Below are 21,713 nucleotides of genomic sequence, written 5' to 3' on the forward strand. Positions count from 1 at the left end.
TCTATCACCATGTTTGATACAGCCCATAACAGTGGTGTCATCAACAAATTGGTATATGGTGTTGAAATTGTACTTAGTCACACAGTCATAGGTGTAAAGTGAGTAGAGTGGGGGCTATGTACATATCCCTGCCTATCCTTAAGTATACTAGTTGTAATGGCGGCAGTAGCATTTCATACATGCATAAACAACTTTGGCTTTCAGTAAATAATTGCATTCAATGTTCCCTGCCATTCCATGGTTGTTTAACAATTCCCAGTCCGGCTACACTGCTGACAATGTGGGATAATAGTGCCTGTACTGTACAGTTTATGGACACTGAGTGCAGGAATGTGATAACCTGCCTCAATGACTATCGTCTAGCAGCACTTCCATCTGCAGCGATGAAGTGAGAGGTTTGTGATTAAACATATCAACTCCCACCTGAGAAGTGTCTTGGATCCACTCCACTTTACCTACCAGAGCAACAAGTCCATGACCTTTGCAATCTCGTTGGCTTTTCACTCAACCTGGAACATCTGGACAGCAAAGATACATGTATCAAGATGCCCTTTATTGACTACAGTTCATCATTCAATACCATCATCCCTTCAAAGCTAATCAATAAGCTCCAAGACCTTGGCCTCATACCTCCTTGTGCAATTCGATCCTCAATTTCGTCACTTATAGACCACAGTCAGTTTAAACTGGCATCTCAACATCTCCACGATTTACTCCACAGGGCTGGCTGTGCGTTTAGCCCCCTGTTCTACACACTTTACACATATGACTGTGTGACTAAGCAGAGCTCCAGTGCCATATTCAAGTTTGCTGATGACACCACAGTTTTAGGCTGAATTAAATAGTGGTGCTGAATCAGCATATAGGAGGGAGAATGAAAATCTGGTAGAGTGGTGTCATAACAACAACTTTTTATTCAACATCAGCAAGATCAAGGAACTTCAGAAGAAGGAAACCAGAAGTCCATGAGGCAGTCCTCATCAGAGATAGAGAGGGTCAACAGCTTTAAGTTCCTGTGTAATTATTTTGGAGCACCTATCCTGGTCCAGCATGACATCTAAAACTTTGACAAACTTCTATAGATGTGTGGTGGAGAGCATATTGACCTGCTGCATCACAACCTGGTATGGAAACACCAATACCCCCAAACAGAAAATCCTACAAGTAGTAGTGGATACGGTCCAGACTATCACAGGTATCTACATGAAATACTGTTGTAGGAAAGCAGCATCTATCATAGGGATCCCCAACACCCAAGACTCACTGCTGCCATCTGGTGGAAGATTCAGGAGCCTCAGGACTCACTTCATTCACCATGTTCAGGAACAGTTATTACCCCTCCACCATCAGGAAGGAGGTACGGGAGCCTCAGGACTCACTCCACCAGGTTCAGGAACAGTTATTACCCCTCAACCATCCAGATCTTGAACCAGAAGGGATAATTTCGCTCAACTTCTCTTGCTCCATAATTGAAATGTTCCCACAACTATGGACTCGCTTTCAAGGACTCTCATCTCATGTTCTCGATATTATTGCTTACTTATTTGTTGTTATTATTTCTTTCCTTTTGTATTTGCACAGTTTGTTGTCTTTTGTACACTGGTTGCATGCCCAAGTTGGTGTGATCTTTTATTGATTCTGTTATGGTTATTTTTCTATGGATTTATTAATTATGCCCCCAAGAAAATGAATCTCAGGTTATATATAATGACATATATGTACTTAGATAATAAATTTACTTTGAACTTTGAAAGCCATTTTAGTCATTTTGGCATCAAGCAGCTCTCTGTCTTGGCTTTAACAACATGCTGCTGTCTTTCTCCAGTGTAATTTGGTGTAGTTTTAGTGAGCATTGTTTTGCTAAAATCAATGCTGTCAGATTTTCAATGAAAATGGGTGTACATTTATATTGCGCCAATTGTACATTTAGCCTGTTTGTACAAATCTGGGATTTTCAGTTAGTTTTGTGCCATTTTCAGAAAGCATTTAATCTACGTCAGAGTTTGGAAACAATTGAATTCCTTTCACGTACATCTCTTGAGTAAGAAGCATTTTTTCTTTTGACTTGACTGATTTGTGCAACTCTCCTTTGATTATACCTTCCCTAAAAGGATTCATACAATAGTCTGCCAGCAATGATTCAATTTGATCTATAATTTTGCCCAAGAACATTTACTTTAGTGGAGATTAAATTGAACTAGAGCAGTTCAAAGCTCCTGGCTTGCCTACCTTTCCTTAATCCTGTGGTTTTACTGTATTTGCAGTTTAAACATTTGGAACATCAAGTGTATTCTGTTTGTAATCTGCACTTCTGCATCAAAGTCCATAAATTGGGCACTTGACCTAGAGAGAATTTACTGTGGGCAATCTAAACGAGGTGATAATTTTTTTGGATACATCTAATCGTCTTGGACATGTACAATGGACAGAAGAATGAACTAACTGAAAGACACAGTTCTTGTCAAAGACAGGGTTCCAGGGGTTTGAACAGATGCCAAGAAAATCAGCCCTGGGCAGAACCACCTACATTGTAACAACTGCTTCTGAAATTTGGTTCCATGGCTATAGTGTGAACTGGGGTGTAGGTTTTGTGTGAGAATTCCAGTTGTTGAAGTCCATTTACATCATTAGTGCTGCTTGATTTGTGTTTGAAAATACTAAGAAATAAAAATGCAGAAAGAAAAGAAAATCTGCAGGTGCTGGAAATCCAAGCAACACCCACAAAATGCTGGAGGACCTCAGCAGGCCGGGCAGCCTCTATGGAAAAGAGTACAGTTGACGTTTCAGGCTGAGACCTTTCATCAGGAGTGCAGTACTCAAGGCCAACACCATTCTGGTAAAAGCAGTCCACCTGACTGACGGAAAATAAATCAGCCATGATTGAATGGTAGAGCAGATTTGATAGGTTGGTTGTACTCCTGTGATAGCCCATCAACATGACCTTGAGCCTCTAATATAGCGGCTGTAGTGGCGACTACCTACAAAAAGGATTGCAATTACTGACCTCAGCTACCTAGACCTGTAACCTGTACCACCAAGGAGGAGGGCAGTAGGCTCATGGAAATTCCACCGTGTTCCATACTAAGTTGAACATCATCCTGACTTGGAGATCTTAGAACTGAATTTTAGATCTAAAAAGTCAGAAGAACTTTGAAGTACCTTCACTAGAAGGACTGAAGTGGTTCGGGAAAGCTGCTGAGTACCTTCAAAGAACAATTAAAGATTTGTTATTAATGTTGGGTGTGCCAGAGTTGCCCAGATCTCAAAGAAAGTTGTAAATAAAAATGATCTCTGCGTATATCCACACAATCCTCCTCCCTACTTATTTACAACTTCAAACTTGTTTAATTTTCCCAGCGGTGATGGGAAGTCTCTGATGTGTAAATCTAGGCAAGAAAAAACAGCTGAAGGAACTTGGTGGTTTAGGCAGAATGCTGTATGTAGAGGCAAAGGGGATACCTAGAGCTATCTGGGCTGACATATGCAGCTTTGTTTCTCACTCTGTGAACTGTGCCAAACATGCCGAGTATTATTAACATTTTTATTTTGCATTTTTTTTCTCATTTGTTGCCATGCCTGACTAATCGTATGGAGTGGGTGGGGGGTGGTGGGCATTTGATGCAGACAGGAAATCTCATGAGCTTTCTATGGACTCCTCACAGCAAGGGATTGACCTGAAGAGATGGACTGATCTGTAAGGGTAAAGGGGTCGTTTAAGTGGGGAGTAAATTAGCAGCAAGATGTGACCATCGATCCCAGTAATTATTCCCAGTGCTGCTTCTAGTTATCTTTTGGGGAAAGATTACTTTGGTCATTTCTTTCTCTGTTTGGGTGTTTCCAGCACTCAATGGGAGCATTGCTTAATCAAAATGACAAGAGGCTCTTAATAACGTCAAACACATATATTAGTTTCTTAAATCTGTGGTTCATCTGAAGAAAATGAAACAAATGTGTAAGCATGCTTCCAATGGAAGAAAGTGCATGAAAGGTTTCTACCCATAATTCTGATATATCCCTGTCTATGTGACAATGAAAACCAAAAGAGGATCTTGGTCTAGTGGGAGAGATTGAATTTCCAGAAGGAATACAGAAGTTCTGATTAAAAAGAACAACTTTGCAAAAGAACAACTAATATTTTGAAGTGTGGTCGCCACTGTAGTGCAGAAACCTATTTGTATACATCAGCTTCTCAAACAGAAAAATGGCCGGGCAATCTTTAATTCAGGGATAAACGTTAGATGGAGACTGGGAATAATAATTTCCTGTTTCCTCTTCAAAGTAATTTTATGGGACTTTTTACATCCAACTGAGAGTGTAAAATGGCTCCTGACTTGATTTCTCTAAAGCATTGTACCTTCAACAATGCAAGACTTCCAAATGTTCTTCCGGAAACTTTGTGGTCTTTGTGTTTGGCCTTTGGATTAACCGAGGAAGTATTGACTGGCAACTAAGCCCCATGTGTGTCTCTTGGGATTTCCAGCACTATGTTTTGTGGATCATGTACTCTGTTTAACATTACAACAGTTCTGTCCATTTTGTAGTCTGTCTTCCCACTAAGCAGTGTATTTGCCCTTGACGATAACGCTGTTCTGCTCCTTGTGCTTCTGACTCTGTTTAGCCCTGATGTGATATCCTGTTATTTTCAAGCAATAAATTAGAGCTTGGAAGATGTTTTCCCAAATCATAATCAGCAATTTTCTGAATAGTTTTTCTGAAATTATAAATTAAGATCGGCTTGGCAACCGTTACAAACTTTCCATTTTTACCAATTAATAACAAAGCTGGTATGGGCAGTTTTTACTCTTTTTGTTTGTTGTCCTTGAAACTGACTTCTGATGTGATTAGTACTGAATGAAGACCTAGTATTTCTGTTATCTGTGGCCAACTGGAAGCAGCCACTCTAATCAATCTTTTCATCTCGAAGGTTTGTCAAGCATCCATCATCCGAGCTGTAGGCTTGTCATGAAGGCTCAGAGCACAGGCTACTGCACCTCTCATGAAGAACGTTTTCAAATAGCACAGTGACATTTTCAAATCACTCGTAATTTATTCATTTCTCCTTGCTTTGAAACAGTTTACAACAAGAGTCCCTGTGATGTGAGATTTGGATAACAGGAAGAGGAACTCTTTATCTAATTGTCTTCATTCCGGTATTCGTTTAGGTCAGAGATAAAATATCATCGTTTGGGTTTTAGCTGACCTGCACCTCAGCTTCATGAAATGTCAAATGACATTTCCATTCGATGACCCTCATTCCCCTATCCTCAGCCTCAACAGTTTTTTCTGTGGGGAGAGCAAATTCCACATTTCTGATATTTTCTTCATGAAGATTTGCTTCCAGACATCTGTCCTCGCTGGCACAACACTAATTTTAAAGTTGGACCTCATTACTTTAGACTGAAGAACTGAAAGAGGCATTTCAGCTGATCATTCTGTGCTGGTTCTGTGGAAGTGCATTTCAGTTTTAGTGATCCCACACACCTGCTCTTTCTCCACATCCCTGCATTTAATTTCTCAAAGCTTTGAGTTCTCTCCCTTTCAAAAATGCTGCTCATGAACCTGTATCCACTGAGCTGATAGGCAATGTGTTCTGAATTCTAACTTCAACACCAGTACTTGAAACGTATAGAAATCAATGGATGAAGTATTGATAACTGAGGGCAGTGTGGGGAGATGGTTTAAATGGACATCATGATTTGGAAGAGGGGACTGAGTGTAGTGTAGCAAAATTTGCTGATGACACTAAACTGAGTGGAAAAGCAAATTGTACAGAGGATGTGGAGAGTCTGCAGAGGGATATGGATAGGTTAAGTGAATGGGCCAAGGTTTGGCAGGTGGAATACAACATTGGTAAATGCGAGATCATCCACTTTGGAAGGAATAATAGAAGAGCAGATTATTATTTAAATGGTGAAAGATTGCAGCATGCTGTTGTGCAGAGGGACCTGGGAGTGCTTGTGCATGAATCACAAAAAGTTGGCTTACAGGTACAACAGGTTTTTAAGAAGGCAAACGGAATGTTGGCCTTCATTGCTAGAGGGATTGAATTCAAGAGGAGGGAGGTCATGCTGCAACTATACAGGGTACTGGTGAGGCCACACCTGGGTACTGTGTGCAGTTCTGGTCTCCATACTTGAGGAAGGATATACTGGCTTTGGAGGCAGTACAGAGGAGGTTCCCCAGGTTGATTCTAGAGATGAAGGGGTTAACCTAAGAGGACAGATTGAGTGGCCTGGGACTATACTCTGGAATTCAGAAGAATGAGAAGGGATCTTATAGAAACATACAAAATTTTGAAAAGGATAGATAAGATAGAATTAGGAAAGTTGTTTGCATTGGTAGGTGAGACTAGAACTAGGGGACATTGCCTCAAGATTCAGGGGAGAAGATTTAGGACAGAGAGGAGGAGAAACTGTTTTTCCCAGAGAGTGGAATTCTCTGCCCAAGGAAGCAGTTGAGGCTTCTTCACTAAATATATTTAAGATACAATTAGATAGATTTTTACATAGTAGTGGAAAAGGCAGGTAGACGGTGCTGAGTTTATGGACAGATCACCCATGATCTTACTGAATGATGGGACAGGTTTGATGGGCCAGGTCGCCTACTCCTGCTTCTATTTCTTATGTTCTTATGTATGGTGAGTCAATAGCCTGTTTCTGTACTTTTTAACTGTATACAAAAATGTCACATTTTCTTCTTTATCAATTTTCTTGCCCTCCACTTAGCTGAATCTTTAAAACATCTAAGGGAAGATGTTTTAAAGATGTTTTAGAGTAAATGAAGGGACATTTACTCTATTTCAAGCTTCATACTTTACAACAGTTCTTCCCCACTGCCATCAGCTTCTTGAATCAACCAGAAAACCCTTAACATTACCTTAGACTATATTTTTGCACTAGTGTTGTTGTCAATTTTGCACGCGTGAGTTATGTACAATTTAATTTTATGCTAACCTATGTCCTTGTCTTGTAAGGTATCGTGCTACTGCAGAAAGCTAATTTTCTTTTCATTACTACCCTGAATATGTAGGTCTATGACAACAATAAACTTGAACTTCGAGTTCACCATAAGCACAGTGATCATCATAGCGGATATATTTTGCAGGTAGGATGCTCTGCACAGTGTTTTGACCTCTGTTCTTTCTGCAGGTATCTTCCGCACAGAGAAGGACAAAGGGACTTTATATGAGCTTACGTTCAAAGGTGACAGGACCCATGAGTTCAAACGCCTGGCACTATTTCGTCCCTTTGGCCCGCTCATGAAAGTTAAGATGGAAAAGGTGGACACAAGCAACATGCTGATTAATATCATTGTACCACTCGCAAAGAGAGCTGATACATTTCGACAATTTATGCATAATTTCAGGTAAGCAAATTCATCCTTTATTTCCCAATTGGAAAGCTTTAAGAGTTCGAAAACATGCAAATAATTCCTAACAGATGATATTCACCACATTGGCTAATGCTTTGATAGTGTGCACATGAACATTAGAAATGATAGCAGGAGTCAGCTGATCAGATCTTTGCACTTAATGCCATTTTCCTGCTTAATTCTCTTGACTCCTCTGTAGTCCTATAAAATCTATCTCTGCTTAGAATATATGTGATGACTCAGCACTGCACCTCTTTGCACTATTGTAATACAGTTGCTACCTAGATAATGACTTTACCAAAATAGCTGTTGTAGGATTAGTAACTGCTTCACTGAGACTAGAGCAGATGAACTTAAATCCCAGCATGCTGTGAATTGTACCACTGGTTCTGTTTTGGTTTTGACCCAGCCTGCAGATAAAAGGGCAGCTATTTAAAGGTACTGGCAAGTACTTGCACAAACAGAGGGAGATGAGTCACGAAGCAGTCTTCTTTTCCCCTTCGTCGTTATGTAGGAAACCTCAGGGGTCAGTTCTAAGATAGTTTGATTCTCTGTGTAAGTGCAGGAGAGCCATCCTTCTTTGCAATGGTGGGGATAAATGTCTACAATTCTGCACAGAGTTTCTTATCTTAGTATCTTGTCCTTGGCACGTTGTCGCTCGTGGGAGCTCTCTGTGTGCAAACTGGTTATTGCTTTGGCTAATTTACAGCATCTAACAAAGATGGACTTTGTATATGTTGAGATTGTAAAAGGGCTCAGGCACCACGTTTTACCTTTAGCACCAGCTTTCTTTTGCTATTGTTAAGATATGTTATGAGCTCTTGAAGCGTTGGTGGAAGTATATAGCTCTATAGGACCCTGGTCAGAACCCACCTGGAGTACCGTGCTCAGTTCTGGTCACCTCACTACAGGAAGGATGTGGAAACTATAGAAAGGGTGCAGTGGAGATTTACAAGGATGTTACTTGGATTGGGGAGTATGCCTTATGAGAATAGGTTAAGTGAACTTGGCCTTTTCTCCTTGGAGCAATGGAGGATGAGAGGTGACCTGATAGAGGTGTATATGATGATGAGAGGCATTGATCATGTGGATAGTCAGAGGCTTTTTTCCAGGGCTGAAATGGTTGCCACTAGAGGACACAGGTTTAAGGTGCTGGGGAGTAGGTACAGAGGAGATGTCAGGGGTAAGTTTTTTACGCAGAGAGTAGTGAGTGCGTGGAATGGGCAGCCGGCAATGGTGGTGAAGGCAGATACAATAGGGTCTTTTAAAAGACTTTTAGATAGGTACATGGAGTTTTGTAAAATAGAGGGCTAGATGTTAGCTTTGTAATTTCTATGGCAGGGACATGTTTGGAACAACTTTGTGGGCCGAAGGGCCTGTATTGTGCTGTAGGTTTTCTATGTATAACCTGCTGAATATTTCCATACACCTGGCTCTGGACATTTAATGGCATGAAACTGGCTCGTCTCTGGAAAGGGGAAGTTCAGAGTTGGTCAGAGGCAAAAAGTTTGAGAAATTGTTTTGAGGAACAGAAAGGTAGTGACCAAGAACTCTCTAAAGCTGAATCTGTCAGGTTAATGTAAGGTTGAAGCAGTGCAGAGTGCGTTCTGAAATTTCCACCATCCTCAATAAATATAGAAGTAGTCCACTTTTTTACTGATCTGTGGTATGCCTAAAATAGAATGGAAAATAGACTGCAGGTCAAGCAAATCCTTCAGAGTTTGAATGATTGACCTGCAACACAAATTCAATTTCTGTCTCCAAAAGTTGTGTTTGATCTGCAAAGTATTTCCTGCATTTTGTGTTGTCTTCAAACTTTCAGGATTTTGCTCTTGTATTAAGATATGATTAAATACTTACGCTAGTCGAGATGCTTAATGGGGAGAAAGGAGATGCTGATCTCAAGATAATTCCTTAATTTGTAATTATGGGTTTAAGAAAGAGTGGGATTGGAACTGTTAGTCAAGTGCATAATAAGTGATCATCAACCCAATGATTGCAAATTCAAATCTGATCATACCAGTTGTAAAGCGTAACTGCTGCTGATGAGTTGACTGTGAAATGAAAATTAAAGGGACTATATTATTGTTTAAGGACATCAGCCCTGTCCAAACACTAATTCGGCAGTCAGCCGGTAGAACAGATGCACAGTGGTTTCATAAGCTATGGCCTGTGGTGCAGCCTGGCTGGACTCCATCTGCTCGCTGATGCCAGTACCATTGTATGGTTTTGGACGTGCTGCAAGTTTCCATGGATTTCCTTCTGTTTTCTTCCTTCTGCACCGAGTGTGCGTGGGTTGGGGGTGGGGGGGGGGGGGGGTCAAGGTGTGGAGAGGAGGAACTTGTCCTGTAGAATTGAAAGCAAAGCAAATCCAGCTTGTTGACCTTTTGGTTTATTCTCCATAAATAACATATGGGCAAGGTCTGCAATTGTTTGTCCTTGGTGAGGATGACCCACTTCCTGAAATGCTGCTGTCCGCGATACTTTATGCCAGCTTCATTTAACTGAATGATTTGCAACTCTACTTCGACTGAGACAATTCCGAGCCAATCATGTTGAGTTTCTTTGGCCAAGCCAGTAAAAAAGTAACAGACGGTGTTCCCTAAGGCTGTGACAACTGAGAGTTATTTGTCATCCACAAACTGATACTTGAATTTGTGTTCCTAATCAGGCAGCTGGATTGTTAGCCCAAAACAGAACTACTACCCGGTCATTGCTTCACTCTTCAACCTGCTAATCAATGAACAGCATCCACCGGGAAAATTAACTTTTCTATCTGCTGATGAAGTGGGAATAACGCTGTGGGTGAATGGGACGCTAATCAAATATTGTCACTGCACTATGGCACTCTGCAAAGCACAAGGTTCTTGTAGATGTGTGTGTGAGTCCTAATGTCCGAAGGCACCTGTGGGTAAATACGTCTTCAACCTTTTGATATTTATTTTTGGTTTGGTTTGGGTATGTTTTATTCTTTCTTTCGCAAAATGAGAAATATTAGGCATTTTTGATTCCACTCCATACCTAGTTTATGATTTATGGACACACCTACATTTGTACGAGCTCCCAGAATGTTACTAAATTCCTAAATTTGATGTACATACCCTCACACCTATGAATAGCAGAACTAGTTTCCCCTATCTCTCTTACTTTTAGTAATTGTTTTTTCTTATCAGACTTGTATATTTTGATGCCATTCATTATAATTGTGCAGGTTTGTAATGAATCAGTATTTTTCCTACTTATGAACTCTAGCGATTTGTGGTCATCTGTAAAATCAGAACCCATTGTTACCTGGGGATGGCCTGCATTTAGAAAACAGCTGTTGAAGGAATGCAATGATGTTTGGTGCCTTTTAAAGCACAATTGATTCAAAATTAATAATGACAATTGCAGGTGTGTTCAAGCTTTAACTCAATTATTTCTTCAGCTTCTTTCTTTCATATCCATATAACAATTACAGCATGGAAACAGGCCATCTCGGCCCTTCTAGTCTGTGCCAAATGCCTACTCTCATCTAGTCCCACCAACCTTCACACTCAGCCCATAACCCTCCATTCCCTTCCTGTCCATATACCTATCCAATTTTTTTTAAAATGACAATATCAAACCTGCCTCTACCACTTCTACTGAAAACTCATTCCACACAGCTACCACTCTCTGAGTAAAGGAGTTCCCACTCGTGTTACCCCTGAACTTCTGCCCCCTAACTCTCAACTCATGTCCTCTTGTTTGAATCTCCCCTACTCTTAATGGAAAAAGCCCATCCACATCAACTCTAGCTATCCCCCTCATAATTTTAAATACCTCTATCAAGTCCCCCCTCAACCTTCTGCACTCCAAAGAATAAAGACCTAACTTGTTCAACCTTTCCCTGTAACTTAGGTGCTGAAACCCAGGCAACATTCTAGTAAATCTCCTCTGTACTCTCTTTGTTGAGATCTTTTCTATAATTCAGTGACCAGAACAGTACACAATATTCCAAATTTGGCCTCATCAATGCCTTGTACAATTTTAGAAGACTAGCTCCTCCCAGACACAAATGAAATTGGTCAACAGGACATGTGATCATTTTGAATGCATTCTTACAGCAAAATGAATGAAAGTGTAGATTTTGCATGGTTAGTGTTTATAATTAATTACTAGTGAGGGGAGAGTCTTATTTTGCTAGGTTGGATGGTGAAAAGTTCTTTTAGGGACTAAAACTGAAAAGCTCAAGCCCTGTGTTTCTGTGCTGGTTGTTTGGGCACACCGCCACAAGGAAGTGCTGATGGAGGTGGAAGGGGTTATGAATGAAGGAAGCAGCATAGTCTGCACTTACAGGCTCAGTGTCAAGCTGGATCTTCAGCTGAGAAGCCTAATATCATGAGCGTTTGTTTAAAAAAGGGAAAGGCTAGTACAGTCGGCACTCTTTATCTGCGGGGGATTGGTTCCGGGATCCCCTGCAGATACCAAAAAACGCAGATGCTCAAGTCCCTTATTTAATCTCAGTGCGTTGGATTTTAGGACCCAATGGAACCCCAGACCTTATTTAACATGGCTCAGTGTGGTGGACTTTAGGACCCAATGGAACCCCAGACCTTATTTAACATGTCTCAGTGTGGTGGACTTCAGAACCCAGCCGAACCCCAGACCTTATTTAACCTGTCTTAGTTCGGTGGATTTTAGGACCTGGCAGAGCTCAGGACCCGCCACCCATGGCTGCTGCTGAATCCGCAGTGTTTCTGTTCCATTGACAGAAAACGATCATGATTGAAAATAAAGTGGAAATAATAAAGTGATTGGAAAGAGGTGAAACGCTATTGGTCATTGGAAAAGCGTTAGACTACAGTCGGTCAACAATCAGAACAATTTTAAAGGATAAAGTGAGACTAATGGAGCATGTGAAAGGCCCTGCCCTGATGAAAATTACCATTTTTACTAAGCAAATTATTACCCTACAATTATTACTAAGCAACGCAGTGGTTTAATTATTGAAATACACATGTTTCTTAGGTGTTTTATATGCATAGAAAGGTAAAATATATACTATATACTAAGACAAATGTTTGACTGACTGACACTAAATAATACCGGATGTACCCGTTCTGACTTACATAGAAATCTGACTTAAAGACTGCCTGTACTTTAAATGATCTCTAGATTACTTATAATACCTAAGACAAAGTAAATGCTATGTAAATAGTTGTTATACTGTATTGTTTAGAGAACAATGACAAGGAAAAAAAGTCTGTAAGTGCTCAAACAATGAGTGCTGGAGAGAGAACTTCCGGGTTTTCCCGATTCGCTGTTGGTTGAATCCGTGCATGCGGAACCCACAGATTAGGAGGGCCGACTGTAGTTCTATTTTTTGACTTCAGATGATTGAGGAAAGATTGAATTAAAGAGTTGAAGATGTTGGAGGGAATCAGAAGGGTAGATAATGAAAGACATTTCCTCAAGGAAATCACAAGTGTAAAATTAGGGAGAGGTCAATTAGGAGTTGATATGAGGCAATGTATTTTCTTTGTATGAAGGATCTCGGTCTCATCCTTTAAAAGGCCTTTGATTGGTGAGTTGCTTCAATGTTGAATGTGTGAATGTTAATTTGGGCTATTTGTGATGGTAATCAAGATAAAAATATGCAATAATTGCATTGGGTAGTAGGGGAATCTCCTGTATCCTTCCATTTACCTGAGCTGTACAGATTACCCATTGCCACTTCTTTTGTAATATCTCCATAGTGGTCTAAGTTCTGCTTGCAATCTGAACAGGACAGAATAAGAAGATAACTCTTCCATCACTATCCGTGCTGGGGAGGCACTTTCTGAAGATCACCTTCAGAAAGCTGTAGTTAGGCTTCACTTAGAGCGGGGGTCGGCAACCCGCGGCTCCGGAGCCACATGTGGCTCTTTTACGTCTATGCTGCGGCTCCCTGTTGCTTTGGGAAATAATTGGTTGTGGCGACCCTTTTCCTGGCACATCCAAACCGGCTCACAATTAGATAGCCTACGGGGGTTTGCGAGCACAGAGCTTTGGAGCCTCTGCGCCATGGGGGGGCAGGTTGAGGGAGGCTTAAAAGTGAGGCTGAAGATTTCGAATAAAGTTTTTTCCTTCGACGGCAGTTACCGACTCCGTGTCGTAATTTTAGCGCTGCGTGTAGCACACCGCTACATGGTCAGTATTTAATTAAAATGTATTTTATGTTAGTTTGTTAGTTTTTGAAATGTAAATCTAAATTTGAAGATTATGGTGATCTTGTACAATCTAAATAAGACGTTGTGGCGACCCATTTCCTGACACATCCGAACCGGCTCACAATTAGCCAGAGTTCAGGCTAAGGGAGATAGCCTACGGGGGTTTGTGAGTACGTGTCTTTTGCAGCATCCGCGCCCATGGGGGGCGGGTTGAGGGAGGCTTAAAAGCAAGGCTGTTTAGTTCGAATAAAGCTATCTTTGACTGCAGTTTACTGACTGCGTGTAGCACACCGCTACAACGTGTTTTCATCGCTGGCTGTCCAGAGGGGAGGTGCTGAAACGCTTTGTCGCGTGTCTGGAAGAAGTGAAAACTTTCCTGGGCAGCAAAGGGCTCAACTTTCCTGAGCTGGAACAGCCAGAGTGGCTGGAAAAGCTACACTTCATGGTAGACATGACAGCGCACCTGAACACGCTGAACACAGCTCTTCAACGGGGTAAGGACGTACAGCCCTGCACATGTTGGAGGATGTTTTGGCATTCGAGCGCAAGTTGACGTTGCTTGCCAGAGATTTACAGAAAGGCACATTGTCTCACTTCCCCAATTTGAGAGAGTTCAAACAAGGTCACGACATGATAAATTCGGAGTATTTACATTCTGCAATCATCGCAATGCAAACATCGTTTGGGAAACGCTTCTGTGAGTTCAGAGAGGAAAAAAAGCACATTATCCTTCCCGGTCACTCCCCTAAGCATCGATCCATCCCTACTGAATACGACTGCATTGTCAGGTGTGAGTCAACCTGAACAAGTATGATAAATATTTTAATTGCCTATTATTTTACGTATATTCATATGTTTTCATTGTTCAGTGAAATAGTCCTTTTATTTTTCAGGTTGACAGCTGGCTGACGTTATTTTTGGTTTGCTGCTGGCGGCAAATTTAAGTTTGGCGTTTTTCATAAATACAAGAAGAACTCAAATAGACATTGAGTATTTTACTTAAAAGTAACCTTCAACCCAACCTCTTTTTTTCGGAGTTCAAAATGTTTTTGTTGCATGCAGAAATGTAATTTCGTTTTCTCTGCAGGAGTTCATCAATTTCATAAATGCAACACATTGTAGTTTGTTTATACATAGCATAAAGGCAAAACAAAACGTTGTATGCAGTGTTATTTCATTTTAAATGTCAAACGGGTTTTGCGGCTCCCAGTGTTTTCTTTTCTGTGGGAAACGGGTCCAAGTGGCTCTTTCAGTGGTAAAGGTTGCTGACCCCTGACTTAGAGCATTGGGTACAGGTCTGGCTGCCCCATTGCAGGAAGACTGTGAGGCTTTGGAAAAGGTGCAAGACAAGTTTATCAGGATTCGAGGACAAATTTGAGTTGTTTACTCTGGCGTACTGGAGGCTGAAGGGGAGATGTGAAAGAAGTTTGTGGAATAATGAGAAGCATTGGATACACGTTCAGACTCTTTTCTCGTGGTGCAAGTGCCAGATATTAGAGTACGTGCATTAGGTGCGAGAGGGAAAGTTTTTTTTGGAGACAGTTGTAGATACCTGAAATGGGCCGCCAGGAATAGTGGTGTAAGTGGATACAATGGTGGTGTTTAAGGGCCTGTTGGAGAGGCACATTAGCATGCAGGGATGGAGAGGTATTGATGATGTGCAGGCACTGTGGATTGTTCCTGTTCAATCATAGCATTCACAAGGGATTTCTCCTGTGCTGCATAGTTCTATCAACCCTAATGTCGTTGTAGTTACGTCTTTAGGCTGATCATTTGCATATCCATTTTGTTTTGCACTGTTTGCGTATTTGCGAGCATATAAAGTGAATTGTAGTACAAATATATTGATCCCTGCCAAGATTTAGTACACATTTTGAGTTATGAGCCAGAATTTATTTTTTATTGAAATGCTCCAGGATCACACTGAGATCTGAAACAAAACTAATCTTTCAAGTGAAAAATAACGAACTGCAGATGCTGGAAATTTGAAACGTAAAGAGAAAATGTTGGAAACACACAGTAGGTCAAACAGCATGTGTGGAAAGAGGGGCAGAGTTAACATTTAAAATGTATTGTTAAAGAAGACAAAAAGGCTTGCTGATCTGTCTGGAGCTTTTTTTAATGGAAGGTCATTCGTGGCCAATTCTGACACAAGCAGGGAAGTCTGGGTATCTGAAATTGTTGCATTTAGTATTGAGTGATGTGCTGTGACAAGATGAGGGGCTGTTCCTTGAGCTTTTGATGCGCTTTGACGGAACAGCATGAGAGATTACAGACAGAAAAGATCTGAGCAGGACTGTGATGAAGAATTAAAGAAATGGATAACTGGCAGTTCAGGTGACCTTTGCAGACTGAGCCGTAGTATTCTGTAAAGCAATCATGCAATCTGTGTTTGATTTCTCCAACGTGAAGGAGGCCACATTGTGAGCATCAAATGCCAAACACTAAGTTGGGAAAAGTGCAAATGAATTGAAGCTTCCTGTAACCTTCAACTTCTTACTGGATGGCTGACACCAGTGCTGCCAAGCTGAGCCATGTGGAGAATCTCATTATAAAGGGGACAGCAGGTTGAGCAGGTGACAGATGGTCCCATGTAGAGTTCCAATCTAATTAGAATGTAAAATGGACAAATATTGGCCAGGACCTTGGCATAAATTGAAACACAGCCATGGGATCATTTATTATACCTGAAAGAAGCAGCCAGGAGCTTTTTTGCTATCTCATCTGAAAGTTGGAATTTTTAATAGCAGCACACATAAATCACTGGAGGAACACAGAAGGTTGCGCAGCATTTATAGACTGAAATGAGCAGGAGACATTCAAGGCCGAATATCTGCACCAGGACAGTAATAGCAAGCAAATCCTCAGTAGTGCACTGGAAACAAGATAATGTCCTGATGAAAGGCCTTGGCCCAAAATGTCAACTGGTTGCTCTTTTCCATAGATACTGCCTGGCCTGCTGAGTTCCTTCAGCATTTTGTGTGCGTTGCTCGGATTTCCAGCATCTACAGAAATGTTGCCGTAAAAAGCAGCGTCTATCATCAGAGAACCTCATCACCCAGGCCATGCTCTTTTCTCGCTGCTGCCTTCAGGTAGAAGGTACAAGGGCCTCAGGACTCGCACCACCAGATTCAAGCACAGTTACTACCCCTCAACCATCAGGCTCTTGAACAAAAGGGGACAACCACACTCATTCTATCTCTGGTGTTTCCACAACTGATGATCTCACTTTAAGGACTCTTTATCTTGTTACTTCATGCTCGTTATTTATTGTTATTTATTTATATTTACTTTTGCACAGTTTGTTCATTGATCCTGTTTACAATTACTCTTCTGTAGATTTGCTAATTATGTTGTATGTGGTGACATGTATGTACTTTGATAATAAATTTTACTTTGAACTTTGACCTTGAGATTTTCTTGTGTTTGTGACAAGATAATGTTCTTGCATTTGTCTCTGGAGAGGGTCTTAAACTCAGAAGCTTCTGGTTTACAGTAGAGATGTGTATGTATGATAGTGTTTCAAATTGTATTTAATCATCAGTAAAGTCCAGAAAGAGACACAAAATGCATTAAGTTAATGTTAGGTTTTTTTGTGAAGCCTTCCTGATTTGGCTAGAAAGGAAACAAGGAAAAAAAACTCCAGCAGCAGAAAGCTGAATATTTTGCAGGACTGTGTCCAATTTGTCTACTGCATGAGCTCTGACTGTTTGCTAAGTTTATTTCCAGTGTCTGGAGAGTTATTATTTTAAATGAAGGAAGAATAGTGACAAATAAAGGAAATCCTTGCATATCACCTTTCTTGACTTTCTACAGCTAAAAAGTGTTTTTGAGTAGTTTTGTGCAGGTTGAACTCACAAAAACAGAAATGAGATAATGACTCTAGAGTCAGTTCTCCTGCTGTTGTTTGAGGCTCAGATAAAGAACTTCACGCTTCCTCTCCAAATAAAATTAAGGAACTTTTATTTCTACTTGAAAGAGTGGATTGGAATAGCTTCACAGACTGAAGATTTGTCTGCAGTACATTGGAGTGATCACCTACATTTTTCTGCTCAAGTCTTGGAATGGAACTTGACACCCAGTCATAATTTGTGGATTCATTTTCGTCTTGATGTGCTTTGGAGATCGGATTTTTCTTTCATTTGAATCACACTGGTATATTTCCTGACTGCAAGAATTGTTACGAGCAGTTTCTTGCTTCCCGTTAATGATCTGTAGCATTGAATGTGCACCCTTGGGCAGTGAGGTAATTAATTTTTAATTTATTTAGAGGTACAGCTGGAAATGGTTCCTTCCAGCCCAATGAGAAGCATACTACCCAGTTACACACATGTGACCAATTAACCTACTAACTTATATGTCTCTGGGATGTTTGAGGAAACTGGAATGCCAGGAGGAAGCCCATGCAGTCACGGAGACAAACTCTACAGAATTGAACCCAAGTTGCCGAGGCTAGAGCAGTGTCATACTAAACACTCTGCCACTATGCTGGCCATGGAATGAAGATGTCCTATCGAGTCTATCATATCACTATAATCTCAGTTATGTCTGGAATACTTCTCATTTCCTCACCAGGGATTACAGAAGGAGGAAGAAAAGTTCCATGCAACAGAGCCAGGAAGTTGCAATTGCACCCCATTAATGTGAATTTTCAGCTTCCACATGCTTCCTTGGAGTTTTGAACAAATGTATGAAGAAGAATATAGTCACAAACTAGAGAAAATCTGCAGATGCTGAAAATCTGGATGAAGAGTATAGTGCTGGTTACATTACAGCCTGATTCGGAAACACCAATACCCTTGAATGGAAAAGCCCACAAAAGGAAGTGGACACAGCTCAGTCCATCACAGGTAAAGCCCTCCCCAACATCTACAAACAGCGGGAAAGAAGGATCCATCATCAAGGAACCCCATCATCAGGCCATGCTGCCATCAGGAAGGAGGTTCAGGAGCCATTGGTCCCATCAGGTACAGGAACAGTTATTATCCCTCAACCATCCACCTCCTGAACCAGAGTGGATAATTTCACTCACCCCAACACTGAGGTCCCACCTGATTCCACAACTTACAAACTCACATTTAAGGACTGTACAAGTCCTGTTCTCAATATTATTTATTACTTATTTTTCTATTATTATTATATTTGTGTTCTTTTGTTATTTACACAATTTGTTGTCTTTTACAGTAGGTTGTTTGTCCATCTTTGTGTGTTTTTTTACATTGATTCTATTGTGTTTCTTTGCATTTATTAATGCCTGCAATAAAATTAATCTCAGGGTAGTATATGGTGACATATAAAGTATATACATTAAATAATAAATTTACGTTGAACTTTGAAATGTAGTAATCACCATAAGGAAGGTTGAAGCATCGAGGTGAATGCAGGGGACGTTGTGCTCAATGGGGGCTACGGAATTGGGAGCTGGATTGGTTGTGTTCGTGTTTGGCCCCGGCATAGTAATCACTCCTCACGGAAGGACTGAACTTGTGCGGCTGCAATTCTGAGATTTGTGTGATTATTAGACTACTTTCTATTGGTCTCCTCCAGTTTTCAGTGTTTTCTTTCTTGTTGCCAATTGGTAGTGGGTCAGACGTTACTTTTAATGTGGGAGAGGAGTTAGGGATTTGGGGTCTGATGTTGGTATTTTTCTATGTGGGCAAGTCTGTTAGGTTTTGTGTGTGAGAGGTGGTTTTGATGCTATTGTCACTTCTCCGTGAGGGAAGGGGCTGGGGATTTAATGTTATTGTCACTGTTTTTCTCTGTGAGAGAGAGGACTGGGGGTTTGTGGTTTTTGGGGTAGGAAACAGATGGGGGCTTTTGGGGTTTGGGAGTTCTGATTCTTATTTTTTTGTGTCGGGGTGAGCAGTGGCTTGTCAACGACTCCCATGGTTCTTTCTGTATTTTGTGGCTATCTGGGAGAGATGAATATCAGAGTTATATTGTACATGCATACTTTGACAAGAAAATGGACCTTTGAAGACCATAAGACATAGGAGCAGAATTAGGCCCTTAAGCATATTGAATGCTGTGACATTCCATCATTCTCCTGCCTTCTCCCCATAAACTTGTTGGAAGGATTGTTCCCAGATTTGATGTGCTTTATTGTCAGCAAGTCCTTAACACTGTTTGGACTGGACCGAGTCTCTTCTACCATCCGCCAGCCCTGTTGGATTACTGAGCTGGTGCTTAGCAAACCATGCACATATTTTGGATGGCGACCTGGTATCATGGTCAGTAAGTACTGCCAGCTGGGTTAGAATGCAAGTAGAGAAAAAAACAGAGTGTTGGTTTAAACTAATTGAAAAGATAATGCATCTCCCTTGGGTAAGAGTGAAGTATTCCGACTGAACAGTTGAAGCTAACTCTGCTGCCACTTTATTACGTGTTTCCTCTTTCTCTTTAAACTATTGCATGGCATAGATCCCAGATATTAAACAAGCACTGCTCCTGAACTGCCTTCTAATGCCGTTCTACTATAAATCTGCATGTGCTTGACTCATTAGTAACTGTCAGAAGAATTATAGTGTTTGCTTGCATCTCATAATTGCCTCTTTCCAGTAACAGGTCCCAATACAGTTTGAAAATCCTACTTTTATGTGAAGAATTAGAGTATTTAACTTGTTCTAGCTTGCATTTCCATTGTGTGCAGATTATTTAGAAAAAAAGAACAGTTTAGAATATAATCTAAATAACAATAGACAAGGATGGGTGTGAGAATGCAAGTGGGGCAAAGCAAGTGTCTGCATTTGCATGGCACCCCATGTGCCCTTACCAAATTCCACAAAATTCTTTTGGAATGTTCTTATTGCTGCAATGTAGAGAGTAAAGTGAGCAATATCTATTCACAGTAAACTCTTTCACACAGTTATGTAGTAATGATGAGATAGTGTAGTTAGTAGAAATGGTGTCTCAGTGCCAGGTCCTATCAAGACCTTGGATACTGTCTCTGTGGAATTTTCCCTGTGACTACGTGTTTCCTCCTACATCCCCAGGATGTGCAGATTAGTGGGTTAAATGTCACTGAAAATTGCCCATAGTGTGTACATGAGTGATTAGTCAGTTGATGAGAATTTGGGGGTATAAGAATAGGATAAGAGTCGGCTCAGTGTAATTGGATGGTTAATGGTTAGCGTAAGCCAAGTGTGCTAAAGGGCTTGATTCCATGCTGTATTACTCTGTGACTCTAGCAATGATAATTGTAGAATAGGTATTGGCCAATGTGCCTGGGAGAATTCCATGCTCTTCCATGAAATAACACTTTGAGATCTTCAGTGTCCTATCCCAACAATGCTCAATTTCCTGTATAAAACATTTGAGCCGTAATGTACATGCCCTCTTCTCATTGTTGCCATCAAGGAGGAGGTACAGGAGACTGAAGACGCACACTCAGTGTTTCAAGAACAACCTCTTCCCCTCCGTCATCAAATTTCTGAATGGACAATGAACCCAGGAACACTAGCTCATTTAAAAAAAAAATTTCTCTCTCCTTTTGTACAGCTTATTTAACATTCGTGCATATTTTTATTATCATGTATTGCATTGTACTGCTGTTGTAAAACAACACTGCATGAAATATGCCAGTAATACTAAACCTGATTCTAAAAGCCTCTCTTTACAACCCTCTGTACCTGTGATACAATTTTCAAGGAATTATGAATCTGTATTCCCAGATTCTTGGACCCCTCAAAGGCCTAACTACCACTCACTGTGTAAATCCTACCCTGGTTTGTAGTTTCAAAGTACAATACCTCAAACTTGGTTGAATTAAATTCTATCTGCTATTTTTCAGCGCATTGTTCCAATTAGTCAAGATCCCACAGTGTGCTTTGATAGCCTTCCTTGCCATCCACTATACTGCCAATCTTAGTGGCATTCGCAAATCAGAATCTGATTCAGGTTTAACCCTTACATACTGTTCAGATCAAATTTGACCAGTTTTGACACTTGACAGCAGTAAAACCACCCTAAATGCCATTTTTTTAAGCCGAAGTTTGATTTCCTAAAGTGACCCAAAATGTACAAAAATGAAAATATTTTAAAAATTTATACTTTTGTACAGGTGCTACAAATTTTTGTACATTGAGGCTGTTCCGGGTCAAATTTGACCTGTATCTATGGAAATTGATTTTAAATCTCTGAAATATTAATTAAGGATTAATCATCCATTTA

General features: G+C 40.6%; 1 protein-coding gene across 3 annotated transcripts in view; it reads left to right on the top strand.

The window, feature by feature from the left end:
- The window catches only part of LOC132391756 (chondroitin sulfate N-acetylgalactosaminyltransferase 1-like), a 167,684-nt gene that overhangs the window by 98,854 nt on the left and 47,117 nt on the right, over nucleotides 1-21,713 (top strand). For all 3 annotated transcript variants that reach the window (XM_059965333.1, XM_059965336.1, XM_059965335.1), the window contains one exon: nucleotides 7,149-7,365. In XM_059965333.1, coding sequence (XP_059821316.1) covers nucleotides 7,149-7,365 — 217 coding nt within the window. The remainder of the gene's footprint in view (nucleotides 1-7,148; nucleotides 7,366-21,713) is intronic.

Source organism: Hypanus sabinus, chromosome 3 (assembly GCF_030144855.1).
Source record: "Hypanus sabinus isolate sHypSab1 chromosome 3, sHypSab1.hap1, whole genome shotgun sequence".
Lineage (NCBI taxonomy): Eukaryota > Metazoa > Chordata > Chondrichthyes > Myliobatiformes > Dasyatidae > Hypanus > Hypanus sabinus.